The sequence below is a fragment of the Rattus norvegicus genome, chromosome 5 (genome assembly GCF_021556685.1).
Source record: "Rattus norvegicus strain SHRSP/BbbUtx chromosome 5, alternate assembly SHRSP_T2T, whole genome shotgun sequence".
Lineage (NCBI taxonomy): Eukaryota > Metazoa > Chordata > Mammalia > Rodentia > Muridae > Rattus > Rattus norvegicus.
In genome coordinates, this window is record NC_141538.1 from 167,395,444 (window position 1) to 167,415,013 (window position 19,570).

At 46.7% G+C, this 19,570-nt stretch overlaps 1 protein-coding gene across 6 annotated transcripts; it reads left to right on the top strand.

Annotated features, from left to right (window-relative positions):
* The first annotated feature begins 678 nt into the window (after positions 1 to 678).
* Positions 679 to 15,217, top strand: Errfi1 (ERBB receptor feedback inhibitor 1). 6 transcript variants are annotated; one of them, XM_087549506.1, is made up of 4 exons: positions 679 to 1,038; positions 11,511 to 11,704; positions 11,806 to 11,882; positions 12,695 to 15,217. In XM_087549506.1, exons 2-4 carry the CDS (start codon positions 11,583 to 11,585, stop codon positions 13,873 to 13,875), a joined length of 1,380 nt encoding a protein of 459 aa, XP_087405632.1. In that variant the 5' UTR covers positions 679 to 1,038; positions 11,511 to 11,582; the 3' UTR covers positions 13,876 to 15,217.
* Positions 15,218 to 19,570: the final 4,353 nt, after the last annotated feature.

Genomic DNA, 19,570 nt, shown 5'->3' on the forward strand with positions numbered 1-19,570 from the left:
ACACATAGACACACATGCACACGCACACGCACACGCGCGCGCGCACGCACACACACACACACACACACACAGGAGGAAAATAGCACAGAGTATGGGTAAAACAGAAATAGCAAAGGTAAGGGCACGTAAACTTTCTGTGACTTTCAAACCCTAGTCAAGCTGGATGTGCTGACTTCATGCCTGTAAATCTCAACGCTATGCAGGCCAAAGGATGACCAAGTTTGAGGTTAACTTGAGCTATATAGTGAGTTTTAGGCCCGCTTAGGCTACAGAGTAAAACTGTCTTAAAAGCCACCGGAACTTAAACAAGTAAATAATAAATGCCTAGTTAATTTGGCAATGACTAATTTCCACGAGATTAAAAATACTACCAGGTGAATGTCGGTAAAAAGGTGGGAGAATTGAATCACCAGGAGCGTGGGTGTGGAAGTGACCCGGCAGCCCCTACAGGCCAGTAGGGACCATCAGAAAGAGGGGATGAGCCTTCTAATATCTGAGTTTTCAGTCTTTTCTTTTTAAATATCCAGGGCTTCGGGCCTTGAATTCAAAATTAGGGCCTTTGAGTTCAATGAAAAAACAAATGTAAGTCAACCCTGGAAGAAGCAGCTCGGTTCGTGGGGCACAGAGTTAATAGTTAACCAGATAATGAGGCCAGCACCTCATTCCATATGTTAAACTGGCTCAGTTAGGTGGTGCCAAGCATATAACTATCAGGCATTCTTGCTGAAGTGTAGGAAGGGCTCTGTGTGCGGACCACAGAGGTCAGCCACAGGTCTGTGCTCTCTACTCTGTGGAGCGCCATTAGGGGAATTTGTACCAGTTCAAACTGGAGGGCTTCTGTCTGTTTGCTTTTTCTTCTTGAACTACTCTTGGTTTATCATTGTATTGTTTATTTTACGGTTAAACTGTAAACCTAAGTTGCATCACCGGATTTCTGCCCCCAAGAAACCCTCCTCCCTGTGGACTTGATGGCGTTTTGTCCTTGGGCCTCAGCGGCCACCCTGGGGCCAAAAGACATGGAGAACTGTACTTTGACAGGTAAGCCAAGAGGGCTGGGGGCAGGTTTGAGGGAGGTGCCCAGGATCAGCCTAGCCTTGCTGGAGGCCAAGCCAAGTGCAGAGGAGCCCGGAGTGAGGCCTCCCTGATCCTGCCCACACAGCATGGCCCACTGCTCCGTCCCCTTTGTCCTTCACCTTCCTGTGCTGTCCCTCACCTTGCTGTTCTTCCCTTAACTACCATTATCAGTTGGCAGGGTTCTCAATATGTCCTGCAGTGGCTCTCAGGGCTCCTCACCCGCCCCTCCATCCCTTATTGTCCTTAGCCAGGCACTCTCTGTCCCTTCTTGTCTTCAGATGCATGATGTCCCTCAATGCCCCTCAGGTCACTGCCCTCTCTCTCTCCCAGACCCCACTTTCTTCATGGTTCTCCATCCCTGGCTGCAGCGCCTTGACATCGTCCTTCACGTCTCGCATCATCACAACAGTCCCTCGTTGATCCTCACTGTCCCCCTCCGTTCTTCATCACTCTCCTCGCCATCTCTGGACTCTCCCTCGCTGTACCTCGGGGTGCCCTTCTCCTCCCCAAGCCCCAATTGCCCCGCTTTCAGGGCTTCTTGGGCCCAAGCGCATCTCAGCGTCACTACCCTTCCCGGGTTGGAAACAGGGCCGCTCACAGCCTTCTGAGGAAAACCCGGTGTCCTTAGGCTAGGCAGCTCACACAGAAGCGGCCCAGGCAGAAACGTCCCCTCAGGAGACGAGGATGCCAGCGCCACCCGGCGGGCCCCACGCAAAGGCTTCGATAGCACCATCGCCCCTTTAAGTGGCCGTCCGTCCGGATTGGCTGCGCGGAGGAGGCGGGGCGGCGGGCGTCGACGTCACGTTGTCGGCTCGCCTTATAAATACGGGCGTCGGCTGCGCCGGCGTCGGCGGCCGAGTGCGAGGCAGAGAGCGAGATCTGTACTGTGTGCGAGCGAGGGCGATCACAGCCTGCGAACAAGCAAAGAAAGAGAGAGCGAGTGAGCGGCGAGGCGCCTGCGCGATGCTCGGGCCCCTGAGCCCGCGGCCCTGAGCTAGCCGGGACGGACATGCGCGGGAGGGCGCCGCGGGGCCCCGCTCCCCTGGGGTAAGGGGCCTGTCGGGCGTCGGGAACCGCGGGATGGGGGCGCGGAGGGCCGGCGGTCGGCCGACTGCGGGCTGGAGCGGGAGCCACCGGCGCGCCGCTTCCCGGGATGGGCCGGGGCGCGTGAGGAGCCGCGGGTGCCCTCGGCTTCCCGCCGGGGCCATGCACGGGCGAGCACACGACACGTCTCCACAGCCTGGGGCTCCGGAGCGGCGGCTCCAGGGTCTTACCCGCGCAGCTGCGGCCGGGGGATGCGGTGGGGCTGCTGCGGCCCCTTCCCTCTTCCCTTTCACCCCGCGCAGCCTCCGGTCCGGCCCGGAAAGCTTCTGCGGGAAGCTGTTGCGGGCGAGCTCGGAGATTGCTAGTCTCTGGTTGGTACCAGTTCTGAGTCTCGGTGCGACTCAGCGACGAAGGTCATTCCTCCTCCTCTTTTTTAATTCATCCGAGTTGTTCCGTGGCCTTTTCCTCTCCAGAAGCGTGGTTCTTTGCCTTAAGTGACTTAAATTTATTACAGAAGGAATGAGAATGCAGACAGAACTGTTCAAACGCCAAGGCTCCTTGGTAGTCTCCTGTATTTATACGTATATCGTATCTTTGTTCAAATTAATCGTGATTGGTGGTGCTGGATGGGTGCTTCCTCGGACTTTATTAGGGTTTCATCATTGCTTGAAAGAAACCAGTCTCCTACCTGATAAAAATGTGAATAGATTGTTAGTCATAAACTTAAGTGTAGTAAGAATAGAGACTGTAGCTTTAAAAGAGATGTGACGGGAGGTACACCTGCAGCACTGGTAGGGCAGGACCGGTTTCCAGGCAACTGTCAGGGGTGAAGAAAGGTGAGGTATAAATTGCTTTTCTTTCTTTCTTTTTTTTTTTTTTTTTAAAAACCTCCTGGAAAAAAAAAGGTTATACTTCCTTAAGTCTATACAGGTGTAGTGGATATGCATCTATTGAAACTGGAACATTTTTGAGTTCACTGTGTCGGCTCTTGCCAAAAAAAAAAAAAAAAGAACTTTCTTAAAACGTGGAGTTTTTAAGAGTTTACCAAAGTGGAGACCAAAGATAGTCTGGATACCCATATCAGCAAAAGAGCAAATTTTGTAAAGACAAAAAAATAACAAGCTGGTTTCTTACTAACCTGTCAACTCTGGGTGATTGTCACCCCATCCCTTTTGGATTATTATCAGGTTTGAGATGAGTTAATGAAGGATTTTTAAAAAGAGGCTGGACACTATCTGTCGTTGCCTTGACGACCTCTCCTGTGCTCTGGTGGGCATTTGCTGATAAGTGGTAAAAATCTCGAACTATAAATCGGTATCTTGGCAAATAAATCAGATGGTGAACTCCTAAGGGCAGGGACTGCCCTGTGCATAGCTAATGTTGATTAACTAAGTGCAGGGAAGCGCGGTTTACATTTTTAAGGCATAACAGGATTGGCCCAGGCACTGATAAAGTTTGGAAAGAAAATCTGTCATTCCTTTTTAATGGCTGCTATGAAATGTCTGGATTACTCATATTTTTGAGAGGTAGAATTATTGTTTTCTAACGAGTTGGATTTCCTACTTTGGGTTCATAGTAGATACTGGCGAGCCTTTTGTATGACTTAATTACCTCATAGTCTCTAGGTGTTTTCTGTTTTATGAAAGTAGCTCTTAACTGCCTCTTCCCCAAAACTGCACTACGGAACAAAGCTGCCTCTCTGCTCACACTAATGGCAGCTTTTCAAGGCAGGTTCCCTAAATTACAGGTACACTCTCCTGGCTTGCAGCTGACCTGATTGTCAGCATACCTGCATCAGCCTGCTCTACAAAGGAGCAGAGGAGGGAAAGGTGGTGCCCAGGGTGATTCTCGGAATCTGAATGTCCCAGGCTCCCTGTACCAGAGAAGCAGCTCCTCTCCTAATCTCCATAGTATGAGGTGGTACCTCACCATCTGGATGCGCACAGCATCCTCTGCAGGCGTTTGGCCGGGACATACGAAAGCTAATGTCAGTAACTGGATAAACACAGTCCAGCTGTTGGGATTCTGGCATCATTCACAGTTTAAACTAGATGTGGATAAAATGGGTGAAATTCAGCGTCTAAACTATAAATTACTAGCTGTTTAACAGGATTGGTGTTAAGGAAAAAAGTGTGGGAGATTTCAAAAGGTGAGATTTGGAGTCCTCATTGGCATTTTAGTCAATTTCTTTGTACCGTAAAATTGGGGTGGGAGTATGGCAAAGTGACTAATTTCCCAGACCTTGGTGAGTATATCTTTAAAATATGGAATTAGAGCCCTTTTCAGTTTAGAAATAGGATGGTTAGGACTAGAAGTTACTGTTCAAAAGCTCTTATTCACAACTCATAGCTGAGAAGAAACTTCACAAGTTACAGATTCTTAGTCCACATGTTCTTTTCCTGCCTCATTTATTGTTCTTTAAGAAATCAGCACGTGGCACACGCCTTTAGTCCTAGCAAGAGCACTACGCAGAGACAGGCAGGTCTCTAAGTTCTGAGGCCAGCCTGGTCTCCAGAGTGATTTCAGGACAGCTGGAGCTACAAAGCCTGTCTGGGAAAATAAATAAGGAAGTCAGTTGTGAAAGTTGCCTATCTAGAGAGGCCTCCCCTGACCACCTGTATAAATAAGCCCCCCACCTCCCTATCCTGCCATTGTGGCCTGTTCATCCCCTTGAGAGCTATTCCCATCTGAAGTTCCCTGTCCTCATTAGATGGCTTTATCAGGCAACAACCACTTTCTTCATCTGATGTGTCCAGAAGAGGCATTCCGTATGTATTTGTGAAAGTAGTTTGCTCTCTTAGAATTGGACCTGAAGAAAACAGACCCCGCCTCTGCAGTTAGCTAGCACATAGGCCGTAGGTGTCCCCACTTTGTATAGCTCCCTTTAGGGAAGCAAGAATGAGGAGAACCGAGGCTGTCGCCTAAAATGGAGGAGTAGTGAAGTGGGTGAGGAGAGTGCTGGCTGGCTTACAGTGCAGAACAGCCCAGGGAGGGTGCTTCAGTCAGCGGGGGTGTCTCAGCTCATTTCATTTCTCTAAAGCAAAATGGAGACTACAATCCCTGCCTCTTCTTCCAGGGATATGGGGGATCGAGTGAGATAGTGTATCAGAGATTGTATTGGTTCGTAGAGTGCTTTACAAGTAAAAGAACCCTATTACTGGATTCCAGGTCTTTATGATAGAGCAAAATTATGATGGTGTCATGGGTTCCATGGTATGAGAGTGTTGAAAGGAAGCCTCTTGGATATATGTAGGAAACCTATCGAATACTGTGTTTAAGAGTCCATTGTGGTAAGGCAGCAGTTATTAGTGAAGATGAAGAGCATCGAAAGAATTATTACAGTTGGTCACAGAAGATTAATTTATACCTTAATCTGCCCCTTTTAGATATCTAGGTCAAATATATAACTGATAACCTTGTAGTAGGAAAATGTGAGGAAGTGAAATGGGAACTTTCATAGGCTACCGGCTTACCCAAGGGAAAACTGTGACCAAATAGAATCCCGCTAAAAACTGGACCTGCCTTATCCAGAGGGGTCAAGCGTGTATCTTAAGCCATTTTATTCCATCAAGTTGAAGAGTCTGAGGGACTAAAAGAGGCTGTGGAATGGTCGAGAGCCTGAACTTTGAAGCCAGGCGTCCTGAGGTAAGCCTTGGAATTACCGTGGCTCACCAGAGCTGATTTGGATCAAGTTCCAGAAGCTCCTCAGCTATAATCGAGAGTAGTAATGGTTTCCCACCTACCTTACAGGGTTGGTACAAGGATAAAACACACACAAAACCTTCCTGACAGACGGTATCCTACAAATGTTACTATGATCGCCTGTGTATTAATTCTAACTATCTGGAATTGTCCATCTGGTTATTTAAATGCTTGTTAAATAAACAAAGTTTTAAAGACTCACTTCCCATCGTTAGTCCATTGTGGTCGTTGTCATTAAGATTACAACAGAATCTACACACATCTCACAGGTCCAGTGTATTGCATATGTCGGCAAGAATCACTCTTCCATCCCATGTGTGCTCGCCTGTGTCTGGATGGTTGTTGACTGTTGTGCTCTGTAGGAAAAATACCAATGACAAAAACAATACAGTGCTGCAATTGTATCACCCCAAAATCCGGAGGGACAAACTGAATCACAAGCCTGTTGAGACAGTAGTTGAACTAATGGGACTTTCACTAGCTTGCTATTTCTTAAAACACTTAGCTAGGAGTTTTCTGAATTGTCGAGGAAGTTCGATCATTTGGCTTTTATTTTGACAGTCTGGTGATAAATTCTTTTCCTTGTGGCCTTCGTTTTCCCAGCTGTAAGTGGGTCAGTGTGTGTGGTGCACATTGAAGGTGTGTGGGTCCTCTGGAGGTGAGGACCGTGCATCCTTTTGGACAGCACTCATTAACATCTGCTGATGCTGTCACATCTACCTGACCCAAGCATGAGCCCTGCAGTCACATTTCATTTTAGAGTCATCCATGCATCTGATGTAAAGATGAGTTCTGCCTTTTATAGTAAATGTACAACAAAGGCATCTTAACCTGCCTCCTTTCTCTCCCCATCCCCAAATCATGGCTTTTCAAATGAAATCTGGAAAACTTTGAATTCAGACCTTTGCTCTTGAAGTATCTGTGGAAATGTCCTTTAGCTTTCAGTAAATAAATGCAGATTACACCACCTGCTTGATTGAGTGACACAAAATAGTCTTTGCTGCGTTTAACAGTTTGTTACCTTAACTTCCCCAAATCAGGAAGACACATGTTCACCATTTACAGCCAAGATGTGTAAGACTTTTGACAGAAGTGTGATGTGTTCCATGATTTTTAGATCCTCCTGTGTAACAATACTGCTGAGAATCCCGGTAGATGCTAAGTCATTTTTATCAGTTACTAATATAAGTCCATAAAACAGCAAATAAAACTGATTATTCCATTTCCTCTCAAAGGCAATCAGACTTTTTCAGTGAGCATAGAAAGTAGTTTATTTGAGGAAGATCCAAAGTCATGAAATGCGTCAGTGTTTCTAATCAGTTTCTTTTGATAAACTTTGGCTATATAGTTTTCCCTGATTGTGGAAGTAGGTAGGTAATTGTTAAATGCAACTAGAAAGACCATTTATCACTCTGAATAAACAGAAATCAGGTTCTAGAACCAGATTGAAAGAAGGAAATTACATCACACTCTTAAATAAGGAAGCACTGGGCAGAACTGGATGAGTTGTAAGACAAAAATGTGCCCCTCCTCCTCCTCTCACGGATGGCTCCTGAGATGGATTAATGAGACCTCGTGGCAAGGTAAGTGTATCTAGGTTACTGCCTTAAGGGAGCCTAGCTCTGTGTGTTAAAGCAGTTTCAAAGTGAGTATTTTCAAGAGAGGTTACAAGCCCAAAGGAATAGTAAGAAAAGGTAAAGTTGATTTCCACTCCTTTAAGTCTAGTAACAGGCCATTTAGAAAGCTGGGCCAGCAGCCATTGACTGATGCCTACAGTTCTACTCAGTCCACATGCTGTCACGTAGGAACTGGAAGGTGAATTTAGGATGGCCTAAACGTGTTAGGTTATTACTGCCCTGTCTCATCACTCATCATAGTACATACAGAGTTCATCCTGAACAAATTTGTGCTTTTCCCTTAGCCCTTCTTATTAGCCTGGGGAGTCTCATGGAATCACCTTTAAAACCTGAGACGGTTACTTTCTGAGTGTTCACTTGATGTTCATTAGAATTGAATGTGCCAGTATCTACAGGAGGAGTGTAAGGCACCGGCCCTGGATTTGGAGGGTAGGAGAGGAGCCTGGCAGAGCACAGAATAGCTAAGAACTGAAAGACATGGCTCTGGCTTTTAATAAAAGGAGGGGCTTGTTGAGGGAGCACAGTGTGAGAAGAACCAGCCTGAAAGCTTAGAATAGCTAGAGCTGAAAAAGGCAGGTAATAAGGCCCCATTCTGAAGGGTTTTTTGTGCCAGCTAAGGAGCTTTTAGAAGCCTTTACAGGTTCTTTTTGGGGTGGCAATTGAGGAAGATTGATTTGATCCTGTTGGCTGTAGTATGGTTTAAATATTTTCAGACTAGAAATTGGAACCAGTAGGAGAAGGAAGAGAGGTCTGAGAAGTTTAAAAACTGTCTGGAGGTTGGTAGTTGAATGTATATTGGCCTTAACTCAGGCTCACAGTGGTGCCCAGGAAGTGTAATCCTTCTGGATCTAGATGGGAGGAAGGTAAAGAGACGGAAGGAATGGGTTTGTAGCTTGTGAGATACCAGAGGCCCATCCAAGTGGAAAGATAATCACCAGACAGTGAGAAATGCAAAGTGGAAGGCAGGCTGCACTTACCTATTCAGGAACAGTCTGTGGGTTTGAAGCCATAGAAATGAATTAAAAGATTTGAAGAGGGGCTGGGGATTTAGCTCAGTGGTAGAGCGTTTACCTAGGAAGCGCAAGGCCCTGGGTTCGGTCCCCAGCTCCAAAAAAAAAAGAACCAAAAAAAAAAAAAAAAAGATTTGAAGAGCAAAATTAAGAAAAATATATTGCTATTAGCAGAAACATTGTACTGGTATTTAACTGCATTTTGGATCACTTAATATTAAATTTTTTTCATGATTATGTAAATTGTTATGCCCAAGGTTATTTTTGGATCCTGGTTTATTCTGTGCTACCTGCATTGACATTTATTTTGATGCTCTTGGATTTCATAACAGAATACCATCTTGTACTTTTAGATACTGATGTTCATACATAAATGTTTATTTGCAGTTATTTTCTTTATGATTTGAAAATTAGAGCTAGTTTTACAGTTATAGGGACTTGGGTAAAATTTTAAACACTACAGCATTAGTCAGATCGTACTTGACCCAGACGTGCTGCTTTATTTATTAGCAGAGTGATTTCTCCATTTCCACCAGGGTTTTACAACCTGAATACTGGTTTGTGGGGTTGTTTTTTTGTTGTTGTTGTTGTTTTGTTTTGTTTTGTTTTTGGTCTTGTCTTTTGAAGCACGGTAGAAGACTTTCAAATAGCTTTCTAGTATAACCTTAGCTTAATGGGGGGGGGGGGGAGGTGTGTGTGAGAGAATGAATGTATGTGTGTCTAAACCTTAAACCTGTGGCATGTTGCTCTTGTAGGTTTTACAGCCTGAAGTTATTTTCCAAACGATGAGAGCACAGCAGTTATACTGCCCTCCTTGCTTCTGCCATGCAAGCAAGTAGGAAGTTCAGATAGTTTCATAACATGGCCCATTCACAATTCCCCATTGAAATTTAGAGGCAGGTCACCTTCTATGAATACACAAAGACACTATTGTGGTCAGAAGTGAGCTGGCTTAGTGAACACAATTCTTTTTATACTAAAAAAATTTTTCCTTAAGAAAGCTAACAAGTAGGTGATGGAAACAATGAATAAAAAAATAACTTTTTCTAAAACATAGAAATAATTTTAAGCACTGAAATGTAAGTTTAGATTCCAAGGCAACTTGAGCAGAGGCGCCAGTTACACAATCACTCTGTTGAAAGCTAAGATGTGGATGGCATTAGGAGGCTGACACAGTGATTACTAGTAGTACTTGTTGGCTTGCCTACAGGTGGGGGCTGGGCCTCCCGCATCCCCCGCAGCACAGCCATCCTCCCATCCCGCCTGCCTTTCATTTTCATATTACCACAGATCCTTTCCCTGTAGCCTCTCAGTGTTTGTGAATGTCTAGAAAAGGCTCGGTACATCCTGGCTAAGCATACACAGAGAGGCTAGCCTTTTTAAAAATGTGTTGTTTATATTACTCATTGATAAATAACACGTTTCATTTCAGTAATCTAAAAACCAAGGCTCAAAGACCTCCCAATACTGAGGTTTGTTAATTAACAGATTGTTATATATCGTTAAGAAACTGGTTTTAAAAAAATAAGGTTTGACTCTTTGAAATATTGTAAGCCTGTCATAAAATAACTGCCTGGTGTATCAAAGCAGCTGGCTTTGTAAACATCTATGGGGTATTTTTTAGATAGTTTAAAAAAATAAGAACCCCTATGCCTTGCACATAGTTCCCTTCAGTGGACAGTAAGCACGCGCTCGCCGAGCCAGGTCCCTGTATTAAGGGTACTTGGACCCACAGTGCTCTGAAGCCGCAGTGTATTAGCCTGAGATTTGTAAGTAGATGTTTAGTTGCTGAGCAGTAGGAACCATCTGTGTAGCCCCTTCAGCACAGGTTGGTCCTAGTCCCATGCTCTGTCCTAAACCGTGTCTGCACTTGGTAGGTCTTCAAGTATGTAATGGCAGAGTTCTGTAGACAACATATGTAGAGATCTCAAAGGAGTCTGTGTTCTGGACAGTCGACAGATAACATCCTGCTGTCCAACAGAGGAAGGCCTAGCTTCCTAAACGCACGTGACTATCTGAAGACAGCAGAGTTGGTGTTTTTTAGGATCTGCACAGTACTGAATCATAAAAGTAAAATTAGAGTGAGTGTGTGGGAACTCCAGACCTGAAACATCTGGTACAAGGGGGTTTCTAAAATTGAAGCGTACTAGTTTAAGAAAAATATATTTTGCCTTTGTAATCCATGGGAGGAGGACATGAATTACTTCATATTTCAAGGGACAAGCAATGTCCCTTAAGTTTGTCTTTGAAAGGGAGGAAGCTAGCCAAATAGCCAAAGCTGACACTGAAGCTAGTAATCTTGCAGAACTTGATTTTTTACCAGATAATAGAAATTTGTATCCGCATATATGACTATCTTTTTTGAGCAAGTAGTAACTGGAGAATATGTCATCTGTGGCCAACCCTGAAATACAGAGTCCAAATAAATGTTGGGCTGTGCGGGAGGCAGGTTCTGCTGCTGGGGAATCTGAGTGGGCTCAGCCCGCGGAGCGCTGTGCTGGGGGTTGTTTGTTGTTTTCAGGGGATCAGTAAGAGTAAGGCGGAGCTTGCTATGTACCCAAGCAGGCCTTGAACCTCCATCCTCCTGCTTCAGGCCTAAAGAGCTGGGATTGTAGCCATGAACCGCCATGACTACCTTGAAATTCTTTTTTGGCTTGGGAAAAATGGGTAGGCTCCACTGCACTTCCTTCCGCGTCCCGCCATGCCATAGAAGGTCAGTTTAGTGGGTGGGAGGGAGGTTCGTGTGCTTCCGAGAAGCAATCGTGATTTGTTGTGCAGCTGGTAAACTCTGTAGCAGGGGTTGGCTTTTCTGGCAATAGATTCTTTCTCATTCTGTGAAAAACCTTTCAAGTGTCAGGTTTGTATTTACAAAAACAAATTTTTTTTTGCTGGCTACATTTTAAGTATCCTTATGAGAAGAATTAGGAAACGTCTACAACCAAATTTTTCCGTCTCCCTCCACCTTTAATTACTTATGCTACAATACAGACTATCCTACTTCTGAGTTATGTTGGTGATTCTCATTTGTTCTTGATTTCCCCAGGGAATGAAAGCTACTGGTTGACTTAAGAGCACCTGGCCTTCACAGATTCGTGGCCATCCCAGGGTGGGCACAATGTCAACAGCAGGAGTTGCTGCTCAGGATATTCGAGTCCCATTAAAAACTGGATTTCTCCATAATGGCCAGGCTTTGGGGAATATGAAGACCTGCTGGGGCAGTCGCAATGAGTTTGAAAAGTAAGTCAAGAGTGTGTGCCCCTGTGCTCCTATGTGCATCCTGATGCTGCAGTGACAGGATTCTCCTTACTCTTGACCAACATGTTTTCCTTTGCTTTCAGGAATTTTTTAAATATCGATCCAATAACCATGGCCTACAATCTGAACTCCCCTGCTCCGGAGCATCTAACAACCCTCGGTATGTAAAAAGCCTTTGGAATAGCATGCGAGGAAGCCTGCACTCTGGTTAGGGCTGCCCTCTCCTCAAGCAGTATTTCTTAAAGCAGTTTCCAACAATAGTCTGACACCTAGTGGCAGCAGATTCTGAAGATAATTCTTTCTTACCCTTTACCAGCTGAGCCATTGATTTATAAACAGAACTGTGGAACTATGATTTCTCCACATCAAGAATTAGTTGGCTCTCAGGTATGATGCAGACCTAACTTTAAACAACCTTGGGCAGTATCTGTCTTGTGCATTACTAGTACTGAATGCACATTTGGAAGCAGTAGCTGTAAGCAGTCACATGGTACTCGGACTCAGAAAACTGTGGCTATTTTAATTTGAACATTATGTCTCTTGGGTTTTTGTCAAGAGCTTTTTATCAGGTGAGCCATTTACTCAGTTATGATGGCCGCACCTTACCTTCCTCACGCTGGCGTGCCTAGTATTGTTGCGTGTCGTAAGCTTCTGTAGCATGGCACTCGTACATTATACACTGTTCATCTCCTGTGAATTCTGTACACGTCACAGAACTTGCCTGGGACGTGTGGGTGTGTGCCAAGCACATGTCCAAGGGAGATGGCAGAGATAATTTGTTCTTTGAACCAGATCACGTGTGTTCCCTACTCTGGCTCTAATTACACCTGTGGTGGTTGCATGGGTGTCCTCGAGGTTACAGCAGTCAGGTGTTTCCCTGACCTGGGCAGAGAACTGGAGCTCCGGTCCTGGGCTGTCCCAGGGTGAAGCACGAGGGGAGCAGTCCTTGATGGGCATTGCTTGTTGTTTCAGGATGTGCTTCTCCGTCCGCTCCAGGGAGCGGTCACTTCTTTGCAGAGCGTGGTCCATCTCCAAAGTCAAGCTTGCCCCCTCTTGTTATCCCACCAAGTGAAAGCTCGGGACAGCGTGAAGAGGATCAAGTTCTGTGTGGTTTTAAGAAACTCTCAGTGAATGGGGTGTGCGCTTCCACACCTCCACTTACACCCATTCAAAGCTGCTCTTCCCCGTTTCCCTGTGCAGCTCCCTGTGATCGCAGTTCCCGACCGCTCCCACCATTGCCCATCTCTGAGGACCCATCTCTGGATGAGGCCGACTGTGAGGTGGAATTTCTAACCAGTGCAGATACAGACTTCCTTTTAGAAGACTGCGTGCCTTCCGATTTCAAATACGATGTTCCTGGCAGGCGAAGCTTCCGTGGGTGCGGACAGATCAATTATGCGTATTTTGACAGCCCAACTGTTTCTGTGGCAGATCTTAGCTGTGCATCTGACCAGAACAGAGTTGTTCCAGATCCAAACCCTCCCCCGCCTCAAAGCCATCGCAGATTAAGGAGGTCTCACTCAGGACCAGCCGGGTCGTTTAACAAGCCAGCCATCCGGATATCTAGCTGCACACACAGAGCCTCTCCTAGCTCGGATGAAGACAAGCCTGAGATCCCGCCCCGGGTTCCTATACCTCCCAGGCCAGCCAAGCCAGACTACAGAAGGTGGTCAGCAGAAGTGACCTCTAACACATACAGTGATGAAGATAGGCCTCCCAAAGTCCCCCCGAGAGAACCTTTGTCTCGGAGTAACTCCCGTACCCCAAGTCCTAAAAGCCTTCCGTCTTACCTCAATGGGGTCATGCCTCCAACACAGAGCTTTGCCCCCGACCCCAAGTATGTCAGCAGCAAAGCCCTGCAGAGACAGAGCAGCGAAGGGTCTGCCAAGGCCCCCTGCATCCTGCCCATCATTGAGAATGGGAAGAAGGTCAGCTCCACGCATTATTACCTACTACCTGAGAGACCGCCATACCTTGACAAATATGAGAAGTATTTTAGGGAAGCAGAAGAAGCAAACCCAAGCACCCAGATTCAGCCATTACCTGCTGCCTGTGGTATGGTCTCTGCCACAGACAAGCTGGCCTCCAGAATGAAAATGGATGTGGGCGGCCACGGGAAGCGCAAACACTTATCCTACGTGGTTTCTCCGTAGATATGGGGTCATGGTTCAACAGAAGTTACATGGAACGGATGGCTGCCAAGTTTCCAATTTGAGGTTCATAGAACAGTGTCAAGTGGCAACATGAAGTGGTGGACTCTGCCTTGGTGAGGAAGGCATAGAGCCGTTATGAGGTGCTGTTGTGCTGGGAGTCCCTGACCTATCAGCATAGGAAGAAAAAAGTATGATTTAAAGATGTGCTAGAGGGACACTTTTACATTTGACTACATTATATACCTATGTATAAACGTGCGGTGTAACCATAGACCATAGCTGCAGGATAACCAGTTAGACACTCTAGAGTAATCTATATTCAGAACAATTCAAACGAGCTGGAGGCACAGCTCCAGACAGTGTGAAAATTGAGCAAACGGGAGAGAGCAGTACTGTTGATCAGTTATAAATGTAGAGATTCCTGGCATTCAGGCCTGCTATCTAGTTTGTTTTCTTCCCCTTCCCTGCCAGCAGTCTTCTCCATACACGACAGGGCGTGCTCTTCGCCAGGCCTGTAACGTCTTGTTGAAATCGTTCTATGGCCTAATACTTGCCGCTCTGGGCGTTTGTCTTGAGAGGAGAGGACAGCCGTTTCTGGACCATGTTATCTATCACCTGTGTATGTCTCTCTTGGAAATGGACAGAATTGGTGACTTTTCCATGCTATTCCTGCTTTTCCCGTCCACTGAAGAGGCTTTCAAGAGTGCAGTTGAGTGGTGCTGGCCGTCAGTGTTGGGTATAAGTTTTATAGACCAGCCCAGTGATTAGCCATGATTGAGAGTTATCGTGGGGTGTATGGGATGTTGTTTTGTTTTTGAGACTTTAAAGTACAACACAAGCTGGTCTTGTGTTGTTGGTTCCTATTCAGTATTTCCTGGGGATTGTTTGCTTTTTAAGTGAAACACTTCTGACCAATAGCACAGAACGTCTTAATGCCAGAGGTCACTTCAGCATCTTCCTGCTTAGAAAACTCACAGCTGGCTGCCTCACTGCCCTGAGAGTCAGTGAGACGTGTAGCTTGTGTTCAATTTTTACATCCTCTGATTGTTTATCTTGTATAGATAAGCACAAAGAGAAGGTGCTTGCTAACAGAGGGACACCGCTGCCATGTCCCAACAAGCTGTTCAGTTTAAACTGCTGAATGACATTATTTGAGCTATTTAAAGCTTATTTTTAGTATGAACTAAATGAAGGTTAAAACATGCTTTAGAAAATGCACTGATCTCCGCACTGTGTGTACAGTATTGGACAAAGGATTTGTTCATTTTGTTGCATTATTTTGAATATTGTCTTTTCATTTTAATGAAAATAAAGTTATATTACTTATTTATGACACCGTTAATGTCTTGTCTAAACTCTTATGTCTCAAGCAATTGGTGTTATTTTTTCAAGCATGACAGTGTTTGGGGTTCAATACATGTTGAAACTATTGTAGATTTCTAAATGACAATCTGAGCAACTTTACTTGGGTGTTATAAAAATGTATGGGCTGAAGACTTGGTCAGTTGTTGAAGTGCTTACTCTGGACTTGGTCCCGAGTATCACGTAAACAGGGCATGCCCATAAGTCCAGCACTTGAGATGGTGGCTGGAGAATCAGCAGTTCACAACGTCATCTTTGGTTCCCCTAGGCCACATGAATCCCTGTCTCAAAAAAGAAAAAGAAAAAAAGTATGGCAAAAATCAAGCCTTTTTTGCTCTCACCTGGAACAATAAACAGTAAACTTGGTTCTGGAGCTTCTGTGGAAACAGTAACACGAGGAAGGCCAGGCTGTGCAGTCCGTAGGACACTCTGTGTGCAGACTTCTTGAGCTTTAGGACTCAGTCTGGGTCACTCTGGGCCCTTTGTGACCTTCACTGCTTGCTTGTCTGAGGCCTTAATCCCCGTGGCCAGGCACTGCAGAGAGCCTTGCAGACTGCTGGGCTGCTGTATCCAAGCTGGTGGCCCTGTGTGTCACTCTAGCTTGGGAATTCATCCCATAACAGAAGCCTGTTGAGTAGCAGCCATGCTGGATCCGGGAGGAAGAGAGCTTACAGCAACAGGATTTGGAAGTGTTAAAAAGGCATTCAGCAGGCAACTGAAGGGCAACTTAACCCTGGGAATCATGTCCAGAGTGGGGGTGGGTGGTGATTTAGAAGGTATGTTAGCAGATGAAGGCAAGTCTGAGAGGCCAGGAAGCAGGAAGAAGCTGGGCATGTTCCAGAAGCTGAAGGCCACAGGCGAGTAGGCTGAGCAGTGGAAAAGGGCAGTGGGTGCAACTCAGAGATCCTAAGTGGGAGAGGAACACGATGTGATTTGTTTTAGGAAAGATGACAGTGGCTGTTGTGTGGAGAACATTTCAGAGAAGTGAAATTAGCAGAAACACTAAAAGCTATGGGCCAGGGCCCAAAACTGGCACCAGAGTGACAAGCGGGGGATGGAGAGACCCATGGCTTTCAGAGTTGTGGGAATGACAGGCAGGCTCCAGACCGAAAGCAGTCTGCACCGCCCTTCTTCCAAAGCGAGCTGTAGCTGGGACCTCCTGTGTCCCTGTCCTAGTACTGAGTATTGCCTGGCACAGGGAGCCGTGGGTACTCACATGAGCTCCAACTTCATTTCCTTACCTGGTTTTCTGGGTTTTTCCCCCTTGGACTTCTGGGAGATCCTTTCCACAGTTTGTCCTGGCCTAAGAAATGTACTCAGCTACCACGCTGATAGCGCACTGCTGAGACATCCAGGAGCCCGCCTGCCCGTTTGCCCGCCTGCCCGAAAGCCAGCGCACCAAGCGAATTGAGTTTCTTTTTTTCCCAACTTTTATGTGTCTGGGTATTTTGCCTGTGTATGTCTGTGTGTCGCATGCATGCAGTACCTGGTGCCCACAGAGGCCCAAAGATAGTGTGGGACTGTGATTACCACAGCCATGAGCTACCACATGGGTGCTGGGAACTGAACCCGGGTCTCTGGAAGAACAGCCAGTATTCTTAATGGCTAAGCCCTCCTTACAGCCCTGTATAATATCTTACGTAATTATCAAAATGGGAAACTGATGTCTGCACGATCCTTGTATAATGCTTTGCTTAGTTGCAGACTGATGCTTGGTCATACTTAAAACTGGAAACGCATTTGGCCGTTCTGTCAGGCATTTTGTAAAAAGCTGTCATGCAAAGACGCACGATGCCCATGGTACTTGACAAGATGGACCTGATGCTGGCTCTAGAGTGGGCTCGGCTCCTGGGAGGACCCTGAAGAAGCCTTCTAAGAGCCAGAGCCTTGAGGTTCCACACTTGAAACGAGAAAAAGACAAGAGACGAAAAAAAAAAAGAAAATGGAAATTTTAGTTGAGCTCTCAAGCTTCGAGGTCTTTCTTGCCCTTATATTCAGTAAGTCTTCTTCAAACTAAAAATGCACTTCAGGACTTGTTTTCCTTGTGGTGTAGGTCATTTGACAGAATGTTCTGGCGCCTTTGCTCCCTGAGGGGTGAGTCATTCCATTCTTTCGAGGCTCTGAGGGGTGAAGGCGAAGAGAGCAGAATCTGTCTACACTGTTGGCCTCACCTCTCACTACCTGTAACCACACAGACACGGTTCAGGCGTGCCTGGCGCTGCTTATTGTGAGGGCGTGAGCTTCCTCGCCTTCTTTCCACCCGCACGGATTCAACTTCAGGACACTCGTACCTGAGCCACGAGGAATCTGCTGCTGCCACACGTTTAGACAAGCTCCCCTCAGCTTTCGAGATGCGTGTACTCGGAGTCTGAAGAGGCAAACATACCTGTGTGTGTTTTTCTGTACCTGAGCTTACATCAGAGCAACCTCGTGACTCAAAAGTCACCGCCCCATAGCAGCAGGTGGGGTTTGGTAAGGAGTGGGGGGCTGGGAACGAATGGGAAGGAATGTGCTTAGAGTACTAGTTGGCACCTGTCTCCTAGCTGTCAGGCTAGAGGCTTAGCTAGCGTGCCTCTCGAATGCTGTCATCTCTCGCCCTGTAAGTTCAGACACCCGGGAACCCCAAGCACAAAAGCCCGTAGCAATCACCCACAGGGATCCACATATCTGCTCCCCCTCCTGCTCCTGCTAAATGGAACTGCTTAGGAAAGTGCACAGCACAGATCCGGGCAGCACCTTCATTCCTTAGCAAACATCTAATCACCCGCCTCCCGTGGATTTCTTCACAATCACGAGGGTTAGCCGGTGCCTTCCCCCGGGACAGCATGCCTTGTCCACTCCCCTCTTGTGAAAGGCAGAATGAGTCGTGTCATTCTGGCCCTCGCCAAGCCTTCCTCTGGCCTAGCCATGGCACCGCCTCAGGCACAGCACACAGGAAGCCGTACTTTGTTATTCTGAATTCCTGGCTAGCCTCATGTTCTTGGATGAACCAGTGTCCTTGTACACAGTGTCTCTTCTCCCTCATTGATCAGGGTTCTTGGCCCAGCAGCAGCCAGCTGACAGCTCCTGCAGCCGGCTGAGTAATACCAGCTCTGTAGGGCAAGCACCCACAGTGGCCAGCACAGGACCAGACTTGCCTGTGTACTGCCTCAGCCCAGCCCAGAAGCCTCTAATTACATGTCTGCTGTTTGCAGGAGCCCAGGTGGCCTGGGCCCGGGTGGGGGCTGGAGGGTGGGGGGTGTAGCACAAGTCCCCTGTCACTAAAGGTGGGTACCGAGGCCCCTAAAGCAGCAAGGTCCCGACACACATTCCAATTTCATCACATCTCTCTCTGAAACCACTGCCACACTATGTCATCTCCCTACAGACCTGCCCATGTGCCCAAGAACAGTCAGAAACTGACCTGGCCCAGTAGGAAGCTAAGGGTGTTGTGTTTTCCTCCACACAATACGGCATTGTCTCAGGGGTGGCTCCTGTGGCCGAGTTCTGGCCTATTTGACTTGCCTGCAGATGTCTCAGTATGAACAGCTCACAGTTGTCAGGAACTTGCTGTCTGCCAAGCCCTGGGCACTCCAGATCCTGTGTGGTGGCACCAGGACTAAAGAGACAGCCTTTCAAGGAAGCACAAGGAGCTTGGGGGTAGAGGAGTGGTACTGCTCATAAGGACCCGGATTCTTAAGAGACCTATATAAGAACAAGGAATCAAAAGGTCACTGTCTCCCGTGCCTGCGCTGCTCCTGGCCAGTGCCTGCCAGCATACCATGCCACAAAAACAGTGTCAGCTGAACCTGTAAAGAAAACAAGATATCGAACAGAGATCTGGTTTGGTTTGGTTTTCAAAGTCACACACACCCACACCCCCCCCCCCCATCAACTTAGTTGATGGTAAATCGTGATTGTTCTGCCAGACTTCACAGTAGATTGCCACTTGTCACTCAGCAACGAGATTGACAAGGACCTCAAACAGAGACCAATTTAGGGCTGGTGGGATGACAAGATGAGGGGGCCTGGCAACCTGAATGTGGTCACTGGAAGAAATTAACACCACAGCCGTCCTTAGACCTCCACATTGTCATGCATGTGTGCACACACATATTTTTTTTCTTCTTTTTTCTTTTTTTCGGAGCTGGGGACCGAACCCAGGGCCTTGCGCTTGCGCTCTACCACTGAGCTAAATCCCCAACCCCCCACACACACATTTTTTTTTTTTTTTTGGTTCTTTTTTTTTCCGGAGCTGGGGACCGAACCCAGGGCCTTGCGCTTCCTAGGTAAGCGCTCTACCACTGAGCTAAATCCCCAGCCCCCCACACACACATTTTTAAAACTAGTTTAT